At 39.3% G+C, this 11,317-nt stretch overlaps 2 protein-coding genes across 4 annotated transcripts in view; one reads left to right on the plus strand and one right to left on the minus strand.

Moving 5' to 3' along the window:
• Window positions 1-11,317, minus strand: part of LOC135702720 (alpha-protein kinase 1-like) — a 365,060-nt gene that overhangs the window by 162,628 nt on the left and 191,115 nt on the right. The gene's annotated exons all lie outside the window — the stretch shown is intronic.
• Window positions 399-2,781, plus strand: LOC135702663 (uncharacterized). The gene is made up of 4 exons (XM_065223696.1): window positions 399-651; window positions 723-814; window positions 874-1,018; window positions 1,091-2,781. The coding sequence occupies exons 1-4, from the start codon at window positions 522-524 to the stop codon at window positions 1,231-1,233; spliced, it is 510 nt and encodes a 169-aa protein (XP_065079768.1). The 5' UTR covers window positions 399-521; the 3' UTR covers window positions 1,234-2,781.

The raw sequence follows: 11,317 nt of genomic DNA on the forward strand, positions 1-11,317 counted from the left end.
CTTGGGATTCAATTTACAATTTATCTCCGTTTCTTCATTTTTAAATTGTATTTGTTTTTGCAGGGAATTTTCAGCTTTAGATTTGTAATGTTTACCCAAAGTCCTCAATGGCAAGTTCACTACTTTTAAGATTCCATCAAACATCCACAGACATCCCCATCACCATGCAACATCTACGAATCAAAACAAACGCTGTCTGCAACACAAAACGCCGCGCAGGCGCAACAAAGCAGTGAGACTCTCCCCTCTGCTTCTCTCCGGTTAGTCACAGCACTTGCCTGCGAAGAGAAGCCCGCGTGCGTGGGTTTGAAGAGAGCGAGAGAATGCATTCGAAATTAGAACAGAAAAGTGAGAAAGAGATCGAACTGTCAAACGTTCTCCCAATATAGCAGGCAAGACGATCCGAGAGTGCCGCTGAATCAAGTGGAAGTTGGAAATACTCCGACGCAGAAATATTTTGTCAGCTGTGAAAAGGATTCTAGTCAGAGAGTGTTGTTTATGTGGTGTCTCATCGTCAGAAAATGGATAAATTTCTACGGATATTCATCAAATTTCACGGCTATTGCATTGCTATTGTAAGCAGCATTCTGACCATATTGTTCACGGGCATACTGTCCTCCAATGCCGAGTCACACATACAATGGGAAGACTGTGAGTAGCCATTCAGTGACTTCTTTTCCGTACAAAGTGGATAATTTCGTTTGTTTTGCATCCGTCGTCAGTCGTGGATTTACGCTTCACAGGAATACCGGTTCTGATTTTCGGAATCACTTGGATGGTCGCCAACAGCCTGTTAATAATCGGAATCTTTAAGGTACGGACGCTTGTTTGTTTATGTTTAAGAATTATTTTAAAACAAATGTACATTTGCAGGAAACAAAAGTTTTCCTCTACCCATTTTGCATTCTGTTTGTGATTGAACTATTCCTAATGCTAATTAGAGATCTCTTTCTGGTGATAACGCTGGATCAATGGTACCGGACAGCGTTTTTCAACATCACACTGCCGTTTTTCCTCTGTAAGTATTCAATGACCAACACGTGCAAACAAACATGAATAATGATTCCCTTTTCTCGATATCTATTGACAGTCGTTATACCGTACGTCACGATGAGCATGTTTGCGTTGATGAGATTGTTTGACATAGATCCCATCAACCGGGCGGAGGACAACTTCGTGCGATTCGATCGAAGTGCAGCTGAAGATGTTGATAGGGTGACCATCAGGCGTTAAGGAGGGTGATCTAGCGTATTTTGCCTACCGGTGCTAGCGGCTTGCATGTTTTAACTAGGGGGTAGGTTTTTATCTGATTTACAACAATAATGAACTTCTGAGACTGGAAAACAGAAGACAGTTTTCTGTTTGGAGTGAAGGAATCTAATGTCAAGATATACACACTTAGAAATTTTCGCCGACTTCGGTAATTTTTACCGAAATCTGAACAGCTGAACTGTTCGGTAACATTTATGCAATTTAATTCAATTGCTTTTCAGTTACTTTGAAACTAAATCTACACTAAAATGATAAGATTTGATCGTTTGAACAAGGTTGAACATGTTTTGAAATTACTTTTTTAATTCAATGGACTTTAAAATGAAGGTCAAAGTTTTACCGAACGTTCAGCTGTCCTGATTTCGGTAAAATTTATCGAACACGAAAACAAAATCTTAGTGTGTATATATAAAAAAGCAGGGAATTAATGGAAACAGAAGGTTTAAAGTTTGAAAAGAAGCTTTAGCGAGTATGGTGAATTGAAATTACTTTAATGCTCAGGAATCTGTTTTAATCTTTATATTGTTCATTATGATTTAAATAGTTTTCGATTCTGTAAAATGTTGAACTTACTAAAATACGTGAAAATAATTTGATGTTATATACCACCACATACTGAACTTGTATGTTGACATAAGAGAGCCTGAATCAAAATTTAAAAATATTGGTAGGTTAATATAGGTGAAAGTATTTCTCAGCAATATTTCCAATCGTCCCTCAGTCATTCAATTTTTGGAACACTTTCAGATTTGCCTATCAACTTTTGATCAACTAGATCATTCAAGAAATATCTCTCAAACTTCATTTGAATTGTTTATCACTTTCCGGTCATCACTCAGAGTGGTCTTGGACCGGAAGCTGAGTTTCATCCCTTATTTTAACAATCTATTCTAGTTACAATTAAGTTACACCAACTTATTATGATGGAAGTGTATTGCTTGGGTACTAACTTCATTACCGCATGGCTAGCCCCTACCTATAATTAAGCCATCCACATTGCAGCTGGGTTTGAACCGTCCACTTCTTTGGACTCATCACGTGTCAAATTCGGGGACCTGCCTTTCTGGTCGATGAGACCATTGGGAGCAGAACAATGCAGACCACTGGCAATGAACTCTGTCTCTTCAGGGAGGGGAATAGAATTCTAAGGAGTCTGGTTAACCGTCAGTGTCGAGACCCCACTGGATCGGATCCAGGGGATGGGCAGAGCCAAGTTTCTACTTTGACCACTTGGTTCGCAAACGATTCTAGAAGGTCTGCTAAGCAAGACTTCGGGAAGATTCGGCCTTGGAATGAAATACTACTACTTCCGAGAAACTGACTAGTGCTCTGTATTTAGCATCTACGCCGCTACCATGCACGCTAGTAAACCACTCTCAGATTCCGGAAGTGTCCAATCTGCATTGGAATCCCACACATCCAGACAACCTTTGGATCCAGGGGATCCATAAGGAAGCCCGTTACATACTACCTTCCTATGGACCCCTGGGCACTGTGACATCTGGGGAAACTCTGTGTAGTATATATGATAAGGTAGTAATGAATTAAACATAATTTTACCGCTAATTAGTTTGATGTCAGCTAAATGCATTTGGCAGCACTAGAAGTCGAAATTTATGAAATAGCAGATACGTGTATTCGGAGCTTTCCGAAATCATGTTCGATCACTCTTGCGTGTATCTGTCAGTTTGCTATTTCATAAATGTCGACTTCTAGTGCTGCCAAATGCATTTTGCTGACATCAAACTAATTAGCGGTAAATTTATGTTTAATTCATTACTACCTTATCATATATACTACACTCTGAAGCGTATCATCTTGCGGCTAACGGTCGATCTGGTCGATATGTCACTAAAACCGTGGGCCAAGTGTCTGCATTCTCCAATCCGATAAGACCAACTGATCCTTCTACTCTGGACACACTTGTGCAGCCTACAACATGGGGAGTGCGACCTCGTTTGGAAAAAGAATGCGATGCCTGTGAATTACTTAGTTCTCCATGGGATCAGGGACCTTCATGTGAGCCAGCATTAAGACGCACTGGCCAGAGACGCTTCAACTGAAGCAGCTGTTTTATTCATCTTCAAATACACCCACTTGTGTAATAACATCTGACACACCGCACCGATAAGAACCATCCTTATCTGACCCATTGACCACCGATCCAGGACCTACTTCTACTGAATTCATCACCATGATACATTACCGACCAAATTTACCGAACCAGGGTTGTCTATTTTATGGGGCCTCTCTTAGCTCAGTCGGTAAAGGCGCAGCTACAAAGTAAGCTACCGGGGAACATTTTACGTAATTTTGGAATAAATTAGGAAGAAACTTTCGTTCCGAGTGATAAAAGCTTCCGGGTCAAAATCGGAAGATACTTCCGTGAAAAAATCAAATGATCCTTTCCGGAGAAGCCGGGAGAAACTGCCGGGAGATCGATAGAAACTTGCGGGACAAGAAAACATCCATTTTCGGAGGAAGTTGGAAGAGATATCTAGGAAAAGTTGTAAGGAATTTCCCGGGGAACTCTGAAAACTCATCACGTGGAAGACGGCGGACACTTCTCAAAAAATTCTGGGAAAGCCGGAAGAATGTTTCAGGAGAAGTCAGAAGAGTATTCCGGGGGAAGTTAGAAAAAGTTTCCACTACTGGACTTGTGGAAATATCGACTTATGGAGAGTTCGATAAATGGAAAAATAAAGAGACCGCTGAATCCATCGAGTTATAGAATATCGATTTGTGAAGAGTATGTTGCATAGACTAGGTACGTCATATGATTATCAGCAAAGGATCCAGTATTTGGTCCATAACCACACTGTTTGCTCACTATAGTTTTTCCTCTGAGTAAAAGAGATAGCAACGAATGATAATATGGTATGATATGGAACTTCCACTCATTGCAGCAAGACAACTGTCGGTAGCATATGGACTTTCCTCGCTGTTTGACTTGATCAAGTTTAATGACCTCTAATTGCATTCAGCCTGCCATTGTATGAAGGGCCAAAAGCCGTTTGGGTGAATCCGTGGGCAACATCGCCCACCTGCATCCACGGGATAAATGATAATCTCCTTTCAACAACAGGATCATACAACCCGTCAAAAAACAGGCCATCCAACAGAAGAATGCCCAAATGAGTGGGGAGAAGAGCCCGCCCTCTTGTTACGAAATGCTAAAGACAGCAAATGCTAAAGTTAGCATTTCCACTCTCCCCATCCATTTTGCTTCGATCGGGTATCCTGATGCTAGATGGATAAAAAACAAACAAAATATACGGGTTGATTTGGACAGATTTGGACCTGTTTCATACGACCAGAAGGTGCCTTGAAAAATTGATCTGTTGGAGTGTTGATTATAGCAAAACTTGTCATATCGTCTTAGTTCATTTTAGTAAACAAACTATCACTTCTTCCTTCTATGGCACCTTTGATTGTCTGTCTTGTACACAGAGCACGGCACGAGCTGAACTGCTAACGTTGAAAGTCAAACGAACTGTAAAAGAGATAGCAACACGAACATCAACCTCAAGTCACGATTTTCGGAACAAGTAAATTTTTCGTTTACGAAAATACACCATGAATAAAAATCATGAAATGGCAAACATTGTTCCGCAAAATAAACGTAACGCCTGCGCTTCGTTACACCGGGCACCAGCAAAGGAAACCAAAGTCATAGAAACGTGAACTTTGTTCTGAAAATCATGATCTTGTTCTGGTAAACGTGATTAAAGTTCATGAGAGATGTACTAACTATCGTGAAATAGCGGCGCCGGTGGTGTAGTGGTAAGCGTGATTGCCTCTCACCCCAGCAGGCCTGGGTTCAATCCCAGGGAAGTAAAGCCGTTGGTCCCCGGTTCATGAGTTGATGGGTCGATAGGTAGGGTCCAGGTGTGGGAGCTGCCTTCCTGGCGTCGGTAGCATTGGTGCCCAGCACGGAAAACAAGATCGACGGAAAACAAATCCAAGGAAAAAAAAAAAAAAAAAAAAACTATCGTGAACCTGTTCTTGCAATGGGAACTTGGTTCATGAACTATAAAACATCAACGTTAAAATAATTGATTGGATTGTACAGCATGGAAATGGAAGGAAACTGAAAGCGACGGTAGCCTTGGCTGGAACAACGGAACAATGCAGGTTTCCCCCATGCCTCAAATTGGCAGCAAACATCTGTCCAGCAGATGAAGTGGACACACTTTCAGCTCATTAACCCCACCTTCATCATCATCATAACAAGCAAAAAGCACTGATCATATCCCCACCGATGCAAGCCGCATCGGTGCTTGCTCCCCCCTCGAACTCCCACGGTCTCTGAGGCAATCTTCAATGTTTTCTCCACAAACTGGTGCCGCTTTGTCGCTTTGGAACAGGACGTTCACTGGTTTACCCTTTTCTTCGATGATTTCGGCCAACTTGATGAACTCCACCACCATTCTGATGATATAGACCTGTGCACGGGTGAACTTTAGTTCATCTCCTGAAATTTTTTTGACACAACAGCGGGGCCGTGTCTACTAAAAATGACCACATGAATAATGCTCGCGTAACATTTGAAAAGGCCCTATCAACTATTGTAAATAATTTGCTAGGTCCTTTTCACGAGAACCGAAGTACGCCCACGCAAACCAAGAGCACTATCGGGAAGGGGAGAATGTCCTCTGCCCGATGGTGTTGTTAGTTTGCGTGAGCGTATACGGTTCGCGCGAAAAAGGCTCAACAAGTTTTGTGTACATAAGTTGATAGACCCGTTTCAAATGTTACGTGAGTATTATTCATGTGTTCATTTTTAGTAAACAGGGCTCCGCTGTTGTGTCACTTTTTTGTCGAGTGAGTGAACTCAAATCCATCCGTGCACTCGTCTATGGCGCAGCTGAATGCACTAATCTAGATAGAGCTGGAATTAGGGCCTAACAGCGTTTGTAAACAATGACTTCTCTTGATGATTTTCTCAGCAGAGCAATTTCGGAGCGAGAAACCAAACGCGTGTCTACTGTTAGGCCGTTCGCAATGCTGTTTTATTTTATAAGGACTGTTTCAATTTGAAACTAGAACAGAAATGCACCTCTCGCAATGCTGAGTTGCAGTTTCATTATTCGAGCACTATTTTGCACCAGATTTGCAACTGCTCGACTATTCTGTTTTATTTCTGAGCGAGTTTGAAACACGATTCGAACTCTGTTTCAAATTTCTTTGGATGTGTTAAAGATGTTTCGAAGAGCTTCACAAACAAAGAACGGAGAACTTCATAGAGAACAGTAAAGTTTATGGAACTTGATGATTACAAACATCTTTTAGAACTGTGCGTTGCGCTGATCGTGTTGCAGTTTTATTTTTGACAGTTTCAAATTATAGAATTGTCAAGTCGTTTAAAACAATTTTGAAACTCAGCATTGCGAACGGCCTTAGGAATACAAACTAGAATGATGTTTATTGACATTTCTCTTTTACGCAACACAAAGTACAAGGTATGTTGCACAGCAGGTATAGATTACACTTTAATCGAAGAGTAGGTGAATGGTTTATTTATTACCCTCAACAGATTTCTAGAAATTCAAGGCTCACTCACGCAAACCAACATCCTCATCGGGTAGGAAATGACTTCCACTATCCGATGGTTAGGTTGGTCTGCGTGAACGTGCCTTGAATTCCTAGAAAACATCAATAGAAGTCATTGTTTACAAAAGCTGTTACGCCCTAATTCCAGCTCTATCTAGTAATAAGCAAGATACTATTATCGATGAATCCGAGCACTCAGTAGGGATAAGTTTGACAACAACCTGAAGATGACAGCTGCAGGCTTTGCATGTGATCCAAGTTCACGATTGCAACGAACGAAAATCACAATTCAAGAACAACATGTGAAAAGGACATACAAGCTTTTTGTAAACAAACCTTCTTATGCCTTTTTCTCACTACTCATATGATACCAACGCAAACCATCAACATCACCGGATAGGGGAAGCTTTCCCCTTCCCGATGATGAGTTTTCGTGAGGGACCCTCGGTTGGCGAGAAAAGAGCCTACAAAGGTTTGTTTACAAACATCTTGTATGCCTTTTTCACATGTGGCTCTTGAATTATGCACTCAAAAAATTTCACACGTTTGATCGAAGTGTTTAAACACTTGATTTTTTAAATGCAGAATCACATTTACTTTAAGTGTATTTCACCTTGGTTCGATGTGTTATACTTGTTAATTTAGAGTGTTTCAAACTTTGAATTGTTGAAAAAATTTCACTTTCTATTCAAGTGTATTGCACATTGAATCACGCTACTGTTCAAAACAGATGGATTTAAAGTGTTTTGAATTTCAATACGATGTGAATTGCTTGCTCAGAAAGGTAAACATCGAAAACAAGAGTTGTGACTTTATCCTATTAACCCGCCTCATATATGAGAACAACCCTGGCACAGTGAGATAGAACGAAGACTCCGGCAGCAGCACACCCCAACAGTCCATGATCGAATCCCAAATCAGACCCATTAAAAAGATATGGGATAGCTCTGGCCTCTGGCAGTTTTGATTATATATTTGTCGTTTCAATTTTTTCGTGTCGGTAAAGTAGAAGTCAATAAAGTAGAATATTGTAGAATATTGAACTATGGTGTGCAAAGCTATTGATATCACCATATGAGACACATAGAATCCAAGTGTGTCACAATTCAAATCCATAGTGTTCAGGCATGGTTCATAGCATAAGATTCACACATGAAATGGATGTGTTTCACAATAAGCGCAAAATTAAGTGTGAGACACATGATGATGGCGTGTGGAATTTTTTGAGTGTGGGTTCATGGTATCACGAAATCATGATTTTTTTGCTTAAGCTGGGTTTAGACAGAGCAAGTCAATTGATCAAGTCAGTTGAATTCAACTGACTTGAACTCGAATTGAACGTGTAAACCATGCCATTCAGCTGACTTGATCAACTCACTTAAATTGAAAAAAATTGAACCAGGCTCAACTTTTCAAGCCAATTGAATTCAACTGAGTTGATCATTTGACTTGCCCAGTCTAAACCCAGCTTGAGCGTTACGAAACTGCTAGTCGCGCTGAATAGGAGTGAACTAAGTTCACGGATTTGAGATTAAATTCATGAAAATTCGATTTTCTCTATCACGTTTATGGGAACTAAATCATGAATTCGAATGAACTTGTACACGAAACGAAAACATCCGCAAAACATCGACTGATTTTAGTATTGCTCGAGCCCTTTAACAATATGCTGTCGAATTTCGGATGATTTCCTTATGGTTGAATTCGTCATTAACTGATGACCATTCATATGGCTGTCCTCCAAATAAAGGATGATATTTATTTGAAAATTGGCTGTAGAACATACTGGGCTCAGAGGACAACAATTTGAGGATTTGATGATTTGCAAATGTTTTAGATTAGATTATAAATTCGATTGTTCACATTTCCATATTGAATAGCCATGAACAGCCATTCATCATGGATACAAATAATATTTGTTGGTAGCGGAAATTTCCTCCACCACGAAGAAACAAATCTCCGGTTTCCACGCTTTATCAATGTTCGGACCACTTCTGATAGTGATGGCATGCTTCCACCTCGTTTGTCTACTCAAAGCAGCAAATGACGTGCGATAGAATTATTTACATCATAGTTTTGAATGATTTGCGTTAAGATTCAACAAACCATCATTGAATTTTCAATCATCGGAAGCAGTTTTTTGTTCAAATTCAAAATTCTGCCAATGAAAATGTCATCACTGTGTTCCGGTAGGCCAGTAGAATGCAATGATGACATTTTCGTTGGCAGAATTTTGAATTTGAATGAAAAAACTGCTTTTCATTTTTTGATGATGATTGGAAAAACAATGATGGTTTGTTGAACCTTAAGGGGCTGAACCAATACCAAATGCATTTCAATTTAAGATGACTATCATTCTGCAGAGAACATTACGGATTCCAACTGAAGGCTGGCTATCCCTTCTCATAACAATGTTCATCCTGTATTCGAGAGGAAAATCATTTGATTGCGTCATCCGGTTGCAGCGACCATTCAAAAAGGCGATTTCGATGTTTCGATTTGAATGGTCCGAGCTTTCATTCGAACAGAGGACGGTGGTTTGGTACAGTGTAGATCAGTTTATCGTGATTCACGAATAATAATCTTCGATGACTGATCTAATCTATACAGATCTCTTAAACCATAACTTGGCTATTTCAAAGGGGAATTGTGGATAAATCGGTGTCAACATTTCAAAAAGGGTGAAATTGCTTTTGTAAACAATGGCACCATCAGGTAGAGGAGTGATGCCTCTACCATGTGGCATTGTTAATTTGCAGGTGTGAACTTAAATTTTCGTGAAATCGGTGGTTGAAGTCATTGTTTACAAAAGCAGAATGAGAACTACCCAAAATTGAGTTGAGTTCACATAAAATGCAGGAACTCAGCGGTGAGTGAATTTTCCTCATGATTTCCTGTGGAAAACCTCAAAAATCTTCCGGAAAATGAGAAAAATTGACGAAAATTTTACTCAGTTTAGGAGTATTACCAATACACTGAGTCAATCCAATTTTTAATTTTCTCATATTCGGGAGGTTTTTCATGAATAATTCTGGAAAAACCTGGAAAACACAAGACAAATCTACTCATCGCTGAGTTCCTACACTTTTTGTGTTTTATGGGTTCACATGGGCTTATGGGCTATAACATTTTTTTTTGTTTCTTTAGAGACTTTCAGCCGTAGGCTATTAGCTTGCTTTTTCAAGAAAGTATTTATGCAGCAATTAATAAGATATGATCCAAACATGGCCCGGTTGGTCGTTCCCAGGGATGGAAAATCATTTACATTAATTTCGTGCATTCATTTACATTCATTTGCCTCTAACTTTTTTCATCAACAGAATTCCGTAAAATAGTGTTTGAAGCTTTTGTAGGTTTTCATATTAGCTTCACTTTTGTAAACAACTCAAATCGGTATCTCTTATGCATGATGAATCTGTTCGATAAGAACCCACCATTGTTTTTCAGTGAATGTAAACTGCATTCACTGAAAAACAATAAAATGTTCTGCCAGCTCTAGTTCGTCATGCATAAGAGATTCAGATTTTAATTATTTACAAAAGTTGTAGTTAATATCAAAAGCTAAAAAAGCTTCATACATCATTTTACGGTATTCTGTTGATGGAAAAAGTTACAGGCAAATTAATGTAAATGAATGCCCGAAATGAATGTAAATGATTTTCTATCCCTGGTCGTTCCTAAAGGTTTAAGAAAGTTAAAGACTTCTGGATATGAGGACAGTTTAGTGTGGGGAGAGTGTTCAAGGTCCATACAAAATTGTAAAATATTATGGATGACGAAAACTGTTCACGTATGTGGATGACTTCTAAAAGAATATGCTGTTGAGATCGTAGTCTCGTAATGCGCGTAATCTCTTTGTTTGTAAGTGATTATGAAAAAAATAGCCCATAAATGACTAAGATTGCTAAAAGTTGCAAATCTAAGAACAAAACAAAATGCATTGGATTGATATGTTTTTGTATGACTAAAAAAAAGTTTAGCACTGTTTTTTGAGCGGAATATTGCCAGTTTGATAATAATTTTCACTAGTTTCTACCGTTAGATAGTTAATTTTAATAAAACTATGCAATCAAATCCAATGATACAAACCCGTTAATTCCCAAACTCAATGAACAATTTTTCTAAAACATCAAGAGAAATTAACAGTCCAGGCCAAGTTACTCATTAAATCGAAATATTAAACTTAAGAATGCTCAATTACATGGTAAGTGTTGTCCTAGTTTGACCATCGGCAGCTCCTCGATGCTTCTGCGCATCCGAGTCAAATTCAGAAGATAGTCATAGTATGTTTCAGGAAAAAAATCCAAAGTGAATGTGATGTATGTAAGTTAAATCCAATATGCTATTCACCTAAATGTTCAACTAATAAATCAAATGTCTCGACCAAGTCTAGCAGCGTATTGTCTTCTGATGACCAACCACCCCCCGTCCTGTTGGCTGTTATTGACCTCGCAGTACAATTCAATGTACTTGTGCGGGGAGCGGGGTAATC

This window comes from Ochlerotatus camptorhynchus, unplaced genomic scaffold (assembly GCF_037179485.1).
Source record: "Ochlerotatus camptorhynchus isolate MF236.1 unplaced genomic scaffold, CSIRO-AGI_Acam_v1.1 ptg000196l, whole genome shotgun sequence".
Classification (NCBI taxonomy): Eukaryota; Metazoa; Arthropoda; class Insecta; order Diptera; family Culicidae; genus Ochlerotatus; species Ochlerotatus camptorhynchus.